Source organism: Fundulus heteroclitus, chromosome 5 (assembly GCF_011125445.2).
Source record: "Fundulus heteroclitus isolate FHET01 chromosome 5, MU-UCD_Fhet_4.1, whole genome shotgun sequence".
NCBI lineage: Eukaryota > Metazoa > Chordata > Actinopteri > Cyprinodontiformes > Fundulidae > Fundulus > Fundulus heteroclitus.
In genome coordinates this window covers 12,608,292-12,623,445 of record NC_046365.1, presented here as the reverse complement: position 1 = coordinate 12,623,445, position 15,154 = coordinate 12,608,292, and the positions used below count along the sequence as shown (strand labels likewise).

The following is a 15,154-nucleotide window of genomic DNA, read 5'->3' as shown; positions in this document are numbered from 1 at the left end:
CGTTTCAAGCAGCTGGCTAATCAAAAGTAACTCTTTATTTTCTAAAAATAAAAACAAATGAACAATTTTGGGATCAACTTTGTCATCTTGAATTTACTAAAGAAAATATATTTATATGCGCACAAAAATGGCAATATAACATGAAAATAGAAATCTAATAAATATCAATATATGAAAAACATTGAGCAATTCTGGAACCTGATTGCGTGGCAACTGCTTTAAAGAAGAGCAGTAAATATGCCCATCCTAGGAGAGATACATTTTCAGCTAATTTATTAAAGCAGTTTGTCAAGATAATGCAAAAGCCAAATGGAGATTGAGCCTCAACTAAAACCTTTTTGAAGTTTGAAAAGCTCATGAAGCATGCACACACTCGGGCGCAGACACACAAAATCCGCCTCACATTAAGTGTGTGATGAACTCCGCATGTTGTCTGGAAGCCTGTGCAGAAATATCAATGACTAAACTCCCCGACGACTCAGTAACTATCTCATTCGCTCTGATTTTATCCCCCAATAATTAAATTTCTTTCCCAACGCTGACTTCGGCTTTATCGGGGCACCTGCCGGCAGAATCTCAGCATTTCATTTAAGCATAATCCCCCGGATAAAGGACCGGCCAGGGTGTGCTAATGCACAGGCGTGCGTGCACGCAGGATCGCAAGCATGAGCGAAGGCTTCAACTGAATTCACTAAAGCGGCTACATAGATCCGCAACCAGAGTTTGTCATTCTGATTCGGAGAAAGGAATTTGGCTGAATCCCATTTCACCCCTTGTCTCCTCTCAGCCCTAAACCTTGGCTTTCTAAGGGGTAGGACATCCCAATCAGGAGCGGCACAAGGATATTTACTTGCCTATGGAAATATTTTGTTGTTTAAGCGTTAAAATTAATTACTTTAATTGTGGGATCACTGTTAATCATTAAAAAATATACAAAAGGAACCTAAACTTATAATATCTTACTGCAACAACCAATAAAACATATAACTGCTACATATAATTATATTTTGTTAATATTCATTTAAAAGAAACGACATTTCTATATAGGACCTTTTTATGTCACAAGACTGAAAATAGAGAAATTCTGAAATATATTTAGATGCATGTTGATGCATTAACCCCCACTGGTTCAAAGTATAGCTTAATTAATTTTGACATACTTCAACTATATTTGAACATGAGTATACATCTTAAAGTCTTTTGTCACATCCTTATGTCATATAACTTTTGCTAGTGAATTGGTAAAAAATTGTCATTAATACAACAAAAATTAATATAAATGGTAAATGCAGCATAAAGCAGATTCAGTTTTAACTAGGGTACATTTTTTGCAATTTTTTTGTTCTTCCTCAACAACTAAAAACAGCAGAACTAGTACATTTTAAGGCCAATTTCCAATTTTATTATACATTTATGTGCCAATGCAGATTTTGACCAATTCAGATTTTTCTTAGGAACTATAACACAAGAAGATTAAAAAAAAATGCATTAAAAATAATTTGCCAGCATTCAAGCATTGTGTGTGTGAGAGAAAGAGGGAGCAATTGCTGTAAATCTGGATTTCAGCAAAACAGATACAGATTCATATTTTAAGCTGGTTTTTAGCGACATCTCCTCAGTAAACACAGCTAGCGTTGGTGAACCATTCTTCAGAGAATGCAGAACTTAATCTAAACACAGATTTCTAGATCCACCATGTGCTATGGCAGAGAAATCCCGAAAGGACAACCTTGAGCAAGTCTGCCGTAATAAGCTCAGCCTTCCTGTTGTCAGCTAAAAGTCTTGCTCTCTCTCACTCCTTGGCAGTATAAGTGTGGCGCGATCATTTTGCATCATCTATTAACAACATCAGTTTCCTTGTAAATCGCTTTGTAAATCTCTGTGATTACCCTAGAAAATTGGGATTCAGCCTTAGAAAGAACAAAACTTTAAAAAAAAAAAACGACTAAACGTGCAGAAAAATAAGACAAAGGTTTTGAAAGAAATGCTGGAAAAGCCAGAGGAGTGGTAGAACCCATGCCGACCCAGCAAGCCTGGCATAGCAGCAGCAATAGAACCAGAGCCCAGTTCTGTTCTACGCCTGATGTCCAGAGATGAGATGGACAAATAAAAGCCAGGAAGATGGTGGGCAAAATTCACCAAATTCTGATCAAGCTGCACAGCCAAACACCCAATACCTTGACTTTTAGGGTGCCTGAAACATTTATTTTAGTAAGGCTTTATCTGTTCGATAAATACAAGATATCACTGCATGATATGTAGATTTTTCCTAAAATAACAGTTTCAGTTTTTAAGAAGTCACACTAACCTCCTACACGCTGTTAATTAAGAACCACGTCTCCTGGTAATCCTTCAGATCCTAACAGGGCTCCTAATGATTGGCATGCACTGCAAAAAGGAAAAAATTTTCTTGAAATTAGTGCATTTTTCCTTGATTTAAAACAGCTAAATAAGACTATTTGCCATTGGAATAAGAGTTTTGCACTTAAAATAAGAACAATTCATCTCCGTCATCTTATTTCAAGTGCTAAATATAAAATTATCTTATTTAAGGGGTAAAAACACTGACAAATAGTCTTATTTAGCTGCTCAAATCAAGGGAAAATACACTAATTCTAAAATAATTTTGCTTACTTTTAGTTCCCTTTTTGCACTGTGCCCTGTGTGGAAGACATTCAACCTCTCATTTCAATCCTACTGTAAACAAGAGGAGGTTTACAGCATCAATTGTTTGCTGCAGGACACGATAAAGCGAAGGCTTGGGGGTGGGAGGGGGGGGCACTGAATTCAATCGATGGGACAAGCAAAGGCCAAACAAATCCCCAAAATGAAGGGAACAGGTGAATAGAAAGTAAGCATGAGAGGAGGACGAGGAAAGTACAAGACTGACTGGAATTATAGTACGTTGCCAGCGAGGCCAGACCTGACCCAGCTGGTCTCTGTCTGACGAGCGCCTTAATTAAGAGACGTGGGGAGAAGCCGTGGAAAGGCCACATACACACCGCCCAGAGCCACTGGAGAGAGAAACTGCTAAACAGGCACACTTGTGTATATGTGTGGTACACTGCCAAGAATCTCCCTCACACACACACACACCCCGCTGGGACTTGTGTGAAAAACACAGGCCGGCTATTATTAGGCAACCCTTTGCATACCGAGGCATGCGTACGAACCCTTAGCGTGTTTGTGTGCTAGAGGTTCTCCCTCTTATCCTGTTGACTGTTAAACTGAACTTCTGATCCCAGCAGAGATCTCCCTTACGCCCGCCACGGCACCGGCGGACCAAGAGGAGGCCGGCAAAGTTAAGAGGGCGAAGGAAGGGTAGGAGGACCGGAAGAGAGCAGGGGAGATTGTGTGGATCTATTACTGCCTTCGTCCCCCCCCCCCACGTCACCCCCTCCTCTGCTCACACCTCTTCCTCCTGCTTCTCATCCCAAAAACTTATTAATATTAATACACAACCCCTCTTCCCCAACCCCCAAAAATACCACCACCCCAGGCTACCAGTTAATAAAGCCCTCTCAACGACCCCTCCCAGCCCAAAAGCAAGAAGAAGAAGAAGAAAAAAAAAAATCAAAGAGACAATAAAGGCAAAGTTCAGCAGTTAAAGAAAAGAACAGAAATTAATACAGTCCCATGAGACCATCCTCTGTCCTACTGTTATCCCCGCTATAATTTGATTTCCTATTAAGTGACTGCTTAATTATAATGATTATTATTGGTAATTGTAATTGACATTTTTCCTCCCCGCCCTCTCCTCTCCCTCGCTGCCCCCCCCCCCCCCCACCCCTCTGCTTGACTCTTCCCAAAAGGAGACGACAGCTTCTGAAATCCCCCTGGGAGCGAAAGGATGTAGAGACAACTCCAGGTCAAAGAGAAAAAGCATAAATATGAAAGCCGTTCATATCAATGAGGGGCTAAGGTGTCGAAGATGAGAAGTTTTATTTAATCATGTCATGCCTTTATGTGCGTTTTAGGCTGTTTTATCCTGCAGCTCGGGGGCACGACGTCTGCTTCGGAGGGAAAATATAAAAACACAAATCTTATCCTCATGGGATATTCTGCTTAAATAAAGGTTCAAGGCAAAGACAGGGATTCCCCCGTCCTTCCCGGCAGCCGCCTCATCCCACACAGGCACGTTTAACTACAGTAGAGGCCCTCTGGACCTCCGTTTATTACACCTACCTCCAGGCTACAGCTACTGAGAAACAATCCGTCGTGTGCGGCAGCTGTAAACGGGCCCGTAACACGCTTGGCTTTGAATTTGACACTTAAAATCTGAAAATGCGATACCAAAACGTAAAGGCAAACACAAAAAACAGCCCATATTCCCTTTTAAGAATGGTCCTCCCTCTCTGTTCCGAGCTAAAGACAGTGAAACGGCGTTCCTCTGGGCCAGGCCACGGTTATTGGGCTCACCTCAGGCGTGGTGAGGCTCACACACACATATCCACAGTTTTGTCTTAAGATGCACACACCTTCACACTTCAACACACACAACACATCCAACCTTTAGTTTCGCGAGGAAAATAGCCTCGTATCTCGGCAACACGGCAAAAATTAAGCCCGAAAATCAAAACCGTGGAGAGAAACGGGTGTTTTTCACAATTTTTATTAAAAGAATTAGATGCCATGCTGTAAAAACAAAGATCCCTCCGCCTTTTTATATTAAAAATCCAAGCATTAGTGGTGTTGGCTGCATGCATATGTGTGGCAAGTATTGTCTGCTGGATTATATTTAAATGGGAGCTCTTAGTCACCCTGAAGAACAAACAGCCGAGTTAAAACAAATGAGCACCTGCAGCCACAACCGCAGATGTCCGTGGGTGTTTTTTAGTCAAAGTTTCCAAGAAAAGAATAAATTTGAGAAATTTTCATAGATTATTTTAACAGAAATTACTTTCAGACAGGATGGCTTGTCCCATCCAGATGTAGATAAACGCGGTATAAATATAAATAAACTCTTCGTATCAGCACGAGACACCCGGGGACGTTGTGCAGCGGGTCAGACAGCTGCAGCCGCAACATCTGCAGCGAGTTAAAAGCGCCGACGATTTAAGGGTAACGCTGCTCTTAAATACAAACATGAAAATAAAGAACCGTTTTTAACCTCATAGGTGTAATAAAGAGTTCCTAGCCCCTAATAAATATCGGTAGCTGAAGACCCGGTCGAGTTTCCACGGCTGTGGCCTGAAAAGCTTTTCACACCAGCCACTTGAAATGTTAGCGACGCATTACAAATCTGAAACAGAAAACACAACAAAGCGTTGTTTCACTCCATTAGAAAACACCGCTCTGAAACAGGATCTGTGGCTTTGCGAGGCGTCAGATCGGGTCAGGGCGGATCAGCAGGAGAACCGTCAGCCCCGAACGGAGAGGAGCGATGAACAAAGCTGCTGATCCGCGCCGACGTCCAGAAGGACGGCCGAGTTGGAGACGATTTTAGGATCTCAGCCGGAGCCCAAGAGTCCCTCGCAGGACAGATCTTTGGCCGGCTTTAGTTTGATTTTACTTTCCCGCTCTCAAAAATCACCCTCAAAAAATACAAAAATAAAAATAAATTCAATAAAATGAAAAAATACACGTACTAAGACCAGTTTTTGAAAATTTGTGTATGAAATATTTGTTTTTCTATGCATCTATTTTTATTTTTCTGCCTTCCTATCAAAGAATTTCTACTGTTATGCAGTTTTTTGTTGATTTCTTTTAAGAAAAAAATAATTCTGAAAAATTAAGAAATAAGCAGAAAAAGAAAAACTACTCAATTAACAACACGTCTAGCAAATTTTAAAATTAATCTGAGTGCAAATACCATCTTAAACAGTCCGCTAACAAATCACTGTAAATACCAGAGAGAAGAAACTATTTTAATCCTGCCAACAAACTATTATGTCAGATTCTGAACCGAGATGGGTAAAAATTAAGATCAAACAGAGCAGCTTAGTCAACATCGTCTACAGAAATTCATTAAAAACACACCGTTACATGTCAGAGGTCGCTGGCTTCAAATGATTACTTGAACAAAACCTAGATCTTAAAATTAAAATCTGAAACGTCACACTTTCAATTAAACATCTACAATTTATATTGCAAGCTATAACATTAGACCTTTGCGGTAATCTCGTCGGATTTGCATTTCTTCTGTAAAAACTGGATAACACCAGTCAAACTCTGGCACAGTGATTTCAACAGTGTGTGTGTGTGTGTGTGTGTGTGTGTGTGTGTGTGTGTGTGCCTGTTCAAACACACTGCGCGGCGCTGTGGGTGTGGTGTTACACCTCGTGTGGCACTGGGCAGCCTAGATAAGAGCTGATCCTATCCATGTCTCCCTTCTGCAGCCCCTGCCCGCCCACCCACGCACGCACACAACCCAAACGCACACTCAGCCACACCGACACCTAGCCTAGCACAGTACCCAGCATGCCACTGCAATCGCATATTACAATCCGGGTGCCCTCCTCATAAACACGCGCTCTCTCTGCATCTCTCTCTCTCACACACACACACACACGTTCACCATCAGAGCCATAAACATATAGAGGAGCCAGCTAAATCCATATTTCCCCATTCTGTATGCTGGCATGTGACCTCAACAAGCACAAAGTCCAGCTGGGGGTCTCAGGCTGACGCGGGCTGCAGGCCCAAAGCAGCAGCAATCAACACACTCATTCATTCATACATGAAGCAGTAAATATTTGGAGTCTGCCGTTTTTCTAAGAGAAGAGAAGAGCTTACCTTTTTCCTCCTGCTACAAACACTCCTCTCCAAGTTCAGAGAGACGTTCTTTGCAGCTTTCACAGTAACACACACACACACACACACACACTCAGGAGAGCACTATGATGTGATCGGCCACCCTGATAGCGAGCAAGAGCTGATTCTCTAAGCCTCAAACAAAGTTTGGTGTGCAATGACCAAGACAGAGAGGGACAGGGAAAAAAAAGCAAAAAAAAGAATCTGTGGGAGGAAAAAAAAAAAAAAAAGTGTGACCAGTGAGTGAAGTTTAACCACTTATGATTCAAGTTGAGCTCCAGCCCGCCCACACCCCCCCGGATTCTTTCACAGGGACATGAGCGCGCACCTTCTCCAGGCGGGAGAGGCGTTGAGCGGGATTTGGGGGAAGCTCTGTTTTCCGTCTCTTGTTCCGTCCGGTTGCTGCTGGACAGTCAGACGGTCCTAACCAAGCCCCCCCCCCCACAGATCCGCCTACAAACAGCGGCTCTGCGGTCAGATAATCGCTGGAGTCATGATCCATGCACGTCAAAGCTTTTGACATAAACAGATCTGACTCGGAGGAATAAAAGATTAGACTGTAAAAGTATGTGAAGTGTCGCCATGTAGGAGACTGACGGAGTGAGAGGGAGGAAGAGGATGAACGGATTCAATCTCCGTAGGCGAGAGCGGGGGACTAAGTGTAGTGAATGCAATTTGATGGTGGTATTGAGACGGGCTTTAGGCGTACAAACACTATTAGTCACTGTTGTGCGAACCTGTCACCAAGACATGTAGGCAAAAGTCAACTCTCAGCGTGGTGTAGAAAATAATCATGTGTGCAAAGCCATGGCTTATTGCCTTAATGCTTATTGTAGTCGTACTAAAAAAAAAAAAAATCCAACAAGCCACATCAGAGAAGCAAAACTGTCTCTTCTCACCTTAAATAAAGCTTTTTGGGGAAAGAAATCCTCAAAACAAGAACCTAGTGACTTTACTAAACTCTTCTCAAACTGTATAAAACACATAGAGCAACACAAGTGACAATAATACACATTATTAAAATTCAACCAAGTATTTTTTTTAGATTAAACCTAAACACCAAAAACAGGGAGGGCTACTTCACAACAGCAATGATAGGAAGTACTAGGTGCAAAGAGGGCAGTTTTGAAATATAAACAGCATTTAATTACGCTGTCATGGAATCAGTAGCAGAAAAGCAGTCTGAACATCAGCAGTAACAATAATCACCAATCTTTAAAAGAGGGCCATTTTACTGCTTTTGATGCCAACTTGGATCAGATCTATTTGAAAATCTATACCTCTTGGACTTGTCAAATTAGGACTCGTGTATCATCGACTAAATGCGGATTCTTTGAACAGCAGCTGCGAAACATTGTCGCTTTCATTTCATTTGCAAAAACTACCAAGCAGAGCGGTTTAGTTCAGCGTTGTTCAAGAACCACATATCAGGTCTAACATAAACTTAGAGTTGTTAGAGGCAACCTATTTGTCATTTGAATATATTTGCATTGAGCCAGAAGGTCAGAAATCTTAATACTGATAAGGAAAATGCTACAATCTACCAGCTGAAATGTGGCAAATCAGAGATAAAGCGTGTCAAATTAACACAAAGCAATTATTAAACATTATCAGGTTTTAGATTACGGAAGAAGATAATAAATCTGAAAAGTCAAAACAGTTCCCATACTCCAGTTTTGTTTTTCCATTCTTGTCCGGACATTAAAAACTATGAAAGCAAACTCCATACTTTTCCAGACCATAGAGGAACCCTGAAGCTCTTTCCAGGTCTGTCCCACCAGGCTGTGAACAGGGCCTGAGACAGGTACTGCATAAATCTGCTGGTGATGGTGCGATGTATGATTATCCCATCTAAACAATATCCTGTCTGAAATCTGCTCAATGAGATTAGAAGAAATGTTGTGGTTTTGGTCAAAGTTTTAACGTTTCCCCACTGTTATGAATCCAACTGAATTGGAGTGAAAAGAGCTTTTTGTAACTGGACCAGAACCCGACTTTATGACTGAACTCAATGTGAACCAAATTAGATTCAATATATCCGGACATGACTGGCAGCAGTTTGTCTTGTAAAGTGCCTAAGAAGACACTTTTGATGACTTGCGCTACATAAACTGAATTGATTGTTAGTGTTTCTACCCGTTGTTTATTAGCACCAACTGAGTATTTAATTGACGGAATGCTTGTTTGACTCTTTTATTGATTTTAATGAATATTATAATCATGGAATGCACTTAAAAACCCAAATACTTTGCTATTACAGAGAGTATTTTTAACTCATATGCCAGTGAAGAGTTTAATAACAGTAAATGGCTGGGCTTTTAGCATCTTGTGTTGTGGCCCCTCCCACTTCTTCCTGCCCACTGCCAGTCAGCTGGCTGAAAGGGGGCTTGTAAACTTTTATCCTGCTTCCAAAAAGAAACATTTGGCTCTTTGAAAATATTTATGGTCACAAAAACAGAGATACATATTAAAAAAACACCATTCCAAACACTTATACATGAGTTAGTGGACCATACAGGTTCCACTGGTGGGACACGATAAAGCGAAGGCTTGGGGGTGGGGGGGCATGTTTGTGATAGAACGGTTGTGTTTTTATGCCCATTATAATAATGTCTATTATCGTAAAAAAAACATCCAGAGCTTCCAATTGAATATTTTTTTTTTTTTTTTTTACCAGAGCCAATTGATATTAAATATAATCTTAAGACCCTTTACAAGACAAACAGATCCAACTCATATCCAGAAATGGAGAATAAACCTGCAGTCTGAGAGCTCTGTCAGGATCTTACAGAACAAAAGTTTTATTCCAAGTTCCTCAATTATTTAGAGCTTTGTAAGAAAAAGAGTTTTAATGTGAAAAAGTTAATAACAGCAGTAGAACAAAATAAACATCCACTGTGTGTGTGCGTGTCTGCGAGACTGTTGATCCAAAAATGTTAACGCAGAATTTTACACAGTTGTTATGAAATATATACACACACATCAATGTGGGAATATTTTTGCTAAAATTTAGAAAATATTATCTGAAGTAAAAAAAAAAAAAGGGTCCACAAACTATTTATTACAGACTGTAGGAAAAGTTACCATTACATTCTCACCTATGTGGGTTAGCACCTAAAGGGCTACAATTTCAAAACATCCAAGTAAGAAATTTAAATAGCAGGATATCAGTAATGTTGTTTTAAAGAATGGCTGGGATATGACATGATAGTTGTTTTTTAATAAAGATATTGCAAAAAAATTACCTCAATGGGTTCATTTTAACTCACTGAGCCATCTAAGGGTAAAAGTAACTCTGCGTTGAAACATCTGGGAAGCCGTGAGGAGCGTGTCTGTTAGGCAGGTGAGTGCAGGCTGGCTACCAGAGCAGATAGCCTAAATAACCAGCTAATATCGGTTTGTGCATCTTTATAAAAACAGTAGAAAAAACATAATATTCTACTCAATAATCACATATACTTGAAAGTTTAACTGGGTGTCTATGCTACTCTTTAGCTTCCGATGTAATACTGTTGTAGAATTGCAATAATCAATATGTTACATACATTTAGCAGCAGTGGGAATAGTTGTTGCTTTTCTGATTAAAACAAAAGCAATTAAATCTTGTCACCCCATTTTCTCTCAAGATTATTACATGATGACCTTGGGCACAGCAAGCTCATGCCCTGTGACAAGCTGGCACCGTTACAAGACGTTTAATCATCGGAGAGAAAACAAAGGGGTGTAACAAGTGAAAATCTGTGAGCAAAATAATTTCTACCGTGGCCAAAGAAAAAAGGCCAAGAAGTTTTTTAGCAAAGATTGTAATTATTGCTACTGTATCATTTCCTAAAACACAATTAAACGATCTATAAAAAGGGGGCCTTTCTGTTCCTGTAAAGTAGTACTGAGCACGTTGAGCGTTGGAGAGTATTTACCGCAGCACGACCGACCGAAGACGAACAACAGCGAGCATGGTTATGGTTATGAAAGACTGCCGAATATCAAGCTCTGAATACACATCCCAATCTCTGCAGAAATAAAATCACTGTTGGCAATAAGAAACCACAGGGTTTTTTTTTTTTTTTTTTTTAAAGGCTGAAGATACAATAAACCCAAGACTCGGCTTTGAATTAGTCAGCAGTGAAGAATCGGGGCACAGTTCAGGACTACTGAGGCTCGTCCCTTAATTTCCTTCCCTTTATTTCGTTTTTTTTTTTTTTTTTTTGACAAAGCCCTCCCCCATTCCACTCAGTTTTAAGTCTCCTTCCACACCACACCCATGACCCCCAATATGCAGACATGAGGTCAAGCTCCAAAGATCACAGAGAGAAAAGCCAGACGAGAGGCAGAAAGACAGAGACCTAAAATCCTCCTTTCCTCCCAAAATCCAGGCCAAAACCTCCAGCCTTCCCACCAGCTCCAGACCCCCTCCTTCGGCCCAGTTGTGTGTCGAGGAGGCAGTGAGCACTCTTGCAGAAACATCAGCCCAGGGAAATTCAAATGAGGACGAAATGGTGAGGGGAGACGCAGAGAAAAGGGGAGAGCAGGAGCACAATAGTGAGAAAATAGGATAAAAGAATGAGATGGGAGCGCGTTAGGTAGGAGGGAGGATGAGGAGGGGGCAGAGGAAGAGCTGGAGAGGCTGCTGAGGCTGCAGGTTAAGATAATGTGGAGATCTGAGGAGATTTGCAGGGGGGGGGGGGGACATTTTTATTCAGTTTCTGATTGCTCCCTCCTCTCCTCCCTCCTCTTCCCTTTCGCTACGTTGTTTTTTGCCGTTTGTTTGTTTTTGGCATTAGCGTTATGACTGTTGCTATCCACATGGATGTACACATGCATGCTGATTAAAACAGGAATATCTTAGAAACACAAATATTCACCCTCTCTCTCTCTCGCATTAATACAAAACGCACACGGGCATACTTAAAGATGCATCGGAGAGGCGAGCGACGGCGCAGTCAGTGCCAGGAATGCTAAGAGCTTACAAGTTTGTAAACATGCCGACACAGATGGTGCGCGTACAAACACGCGTTCCCGCCGATTGTTCGCAGGCAGGCTTCCCGCGGTGCCCGCTCCTTATCGACGTGCGGCAGGTAGGCCGGGTAATTCTGGATTATCTGAGCCATACAAAACTACGCCGGGGTTTCACTTCCCTGGTCAAACGTATTCCGGTGCACAGAAACGTATAAATAAATGTCCAAACTTTGATCAAAAGGTGCCCTGCAGACGGCGGAAAGGAAAGGCCCACCTGTGCCGCTGTCGTAGGACCCTCCTTCCACATTGAGCGAGATGGACTGGTCCCCGTCCTGCCTCCCTTGACCCAGGATCATCCAGTTCTCCAGGTCGTCCACGTCGGTCGAGTCCGATGAATCCGACGGTTCAGATTCCGACTGGGATCCAGAGGAGTCTGAGGTGCTGGACAGCACCACCACTGGAACAAAGGGACTCCTTTTTCTTTTCTGGGATAGCTGGACGAAAAATAAAAACCACATTAGGCCAATTAAAAAAAGAAAAAGAAAAAAAAGGTTTCCAGCAGTCTTAACAGTGTGATCTAAATGACTCGCCTGTCAGATATCAGATATAAAAGCGTTGAACTTGTTTCACTGCAATAACGTCCAATGGTGGGGATGGATTACATAGAGAACATATGCTTTAACTTTTTAAAAGAAAGAGGGCTAGAGCATGCCTTCATCATTTTTTTTTTTGTTTTTTAGTAAAGTTACATGTTCCTTTACAGAGCATCTTTCACATTTATTGCAGCCCCCTGGAGAAGACGTGTACAAAATCAATAAAAATGTTGCTGCAGGAGCATCATTTGATTCAAATAATTATTTTTTAGAAGATCCAACCTTTAATGTGATCGCAATAATAAGAGGTTATTATTTTTAACAAAATAGATAGTACTAGTTCTGTAATTTATGTTACATTTTAAGTTGATCAGAATGCCTAAAAAGGGCGAATTATAAATCCATGACTTCCCGTCTCCCAGGGGTGTTAGTATTTGATACAGAGGGCCGGTTCTATTAAGGTGCATTTCCACCGCAGGAACCCCTGGTCAGGACCCCGGGGTTTCCAGGGTCATTATAACTCCCTTCACCAGGGAAGAATTTACCCCTAAAAAAAAAAAGGCCCTGGTGGGGAGCCAGCCCTTTTTCATTAGCCAGGATCCTTTGGATAGCTTTTTGTGGAGGGAAAGTCCAAATCATGTCGAAATGGTTGAAATGTTCAATCCTTGAATTTAGTGGGCTCCGTTTTAAATTGTCTACAGCTCCTGTTTTCTGTTAACTGAAACTGTAATAGATGTCTATCTACAGCTATCAGAGAGAGTAAATCTTTAGTTCAAAGTAAGATTTTACGGTTTAAAGCCTTTTATGTTCTGAGGTATGAATAAAAAAAGAAAACATCACCCAGCTCGTATTAAAAATCTGTCAGTGAATGTTACAAACTTAGACTATGAAGTGATTAGTGTGCATTTCCACATTGTACACACATCCATCTTTCACAGTCAAACGCCTCTTTGACTGTTCTTCAAAATGGGAAAGAGAAGAAAACATGTCTTTTGTCAGAGACTGATTATTGTAGCCATTTCCTGGTCCTTTAGAATAAAAAAATGGCTGCAGATATGTTTTGAACCACAGCCTATTTTTATGTGCATACCTTGCAAAATGGGACTGTAGTTCTTTTTTGAATACGTTATTGGAAACACAATATCAACATCCAATACTAGAAACACGAGACCTCCAGGCTGATTTTTAGGACCATAAAAGGCAGTTTCCATTCATGAAGGAAATGTTAGGTGTACTAAATAATGCAAGAAACTTTTCCACTGGTTCATTTGACAGGAAGGTAGGGCAGCACTGTTGTAAGATTCAATTTAGGGCTGTCATAAACGATTATTTTAGTAATTGATCATTCTATCAATTATCCTGCCGATTAATTGATACAAATTGACACATTCTGCAGATTTTTCATGTAATTACCTAAGTTTATTTTATGAGTAATAGAAATAAATGAAAAAAATGCCAAATAGCAAATAATTCAATTATTCTTTGAACAACATGGATAAATCTACAGCTAAAAAGTTCTAGGGTTGAAATGTTGAAAGCTCAGCCCTCTCTGGTTGACTTAACAATACATCAGTGGAAATGGTCATAAACAAAAAAATGCATAAAGTTTCACTTGCATATTACATTCTGGATTTTTTTTTTAGATTAAAAAATTATTCTATTCATATAAAGAAGAACCCTTCTAGTGTACTTCAACTCTTAGTTGTTTTTTTTTTTTGGCCACAAATAGACAATAAAAATAATTACACATTTATCAAAAAGTTAAACAGCTAATTTAAATTCAGGCATAGTAAATACCAAATTTTTTTCAAACCATTCTGATCTATTTTATTAGAATAGAAATGCCTTTACTGTCCCACAGTGGGGAAATTCAGGGCCTAGACTCCAGACTTACACACAACATTAATTCATATATGAAAAAAAGTTACATTGAAAGTTAAGCTGTACAGCAGAAGAGAAAGAAAAAGTGCAATTATTAATTATTATTAAGGCATACAATTATTAAGGCATATTAGGATAAAAAAATAGGTTAAAATTAAATTAAGCTAAAAGTTGAAGAAAAAATTGTTGATTTACAGAATGATGTAATATTTTAGTCGCACTTTTTTGTTGCACAAATTGACAACTGCAAAGACATCCACTGAACAGGACCAGAACCGAACTTTCCTGGAAATACATTATATTGCTCTGATATGTCTCTGCAGGTTTTTAGTGGAACCCGCTCTTAAAGTTTTCATTCTGCAGTGAAGGAGCTCTGCTTTAAAATGCAGCCAGATGATTTTGTTTTCTTATGTCTCTCATAGAGCTCCGGACGTCACGTGACCAATTTGGTTTGCACCGCCATTTTGCCAGGATCAGGAAGCATAGAAATTAACGAGAGGAATGGAGGGGAGCCGTCAACTTTCTCATAGCGATATACAGCGATACACAACTAAACTCAACAGACTAAAGATTTGTGATCCATTCTTAGCTCCTAGTGTACTTTTTAAAACAATTGATCCGATTGCCGACGCCGCAGGACTCCCGAATTTGAAATACCCGACATTTACAACTACCTAATCAAAATTTTCTCCCACTACACCAGAGAATCGCTGAAGGCCTACAAAAGTCTTGAGGGACATAAATGGACTGAGTCTGAGATGCTGCGGTGGAATTTACCACAACGGGGTTGTTTCATTGTTACCAAAAGGGTATGTAGCCTACAGTTATGCTAGCATAGGCTATGATAACATTAGACAGCAACTAGTAGCTGAAATAGCAAGTTTTACGGCGACTTTTGTTACAGAGCAAACACAGAGCAACATGGAGCAAGCGACGGAAAAAGCCGAGTGTGCTATTTGGAAACATGGGGG

At 40.5% G+C, this 15,154-nt stretch overlaps 1 protein-coding gene across 4 annotated transcripts in view; it reads right to left on the bottom strand.

Moving 5' to 3' along the window:
• zcchc7 (zinc finger, CCHC domain containing 7) overlaps nucleotides 1–15,154 on the bottom strand; it is a 67,972-nt gene that overhangs the window by 43,895 nt on the left and 8,923 nt on the right. For all 4 annotated transcript variants that reach the window (XM_036136927.1, XM_036136928.1, XM_036136929.1 and 1 more), the window contains exon 3: nucleotides 11,984–12,203. In XM_036136927.1, coding sequence (XP_035992820.1) covers nucleotides 11,984–12,203 — 220 coding nt within the window. The remainder of the gene's footprint in view (nucleotides 1–11,983; nucleotides 12,204–15,154) is intronic.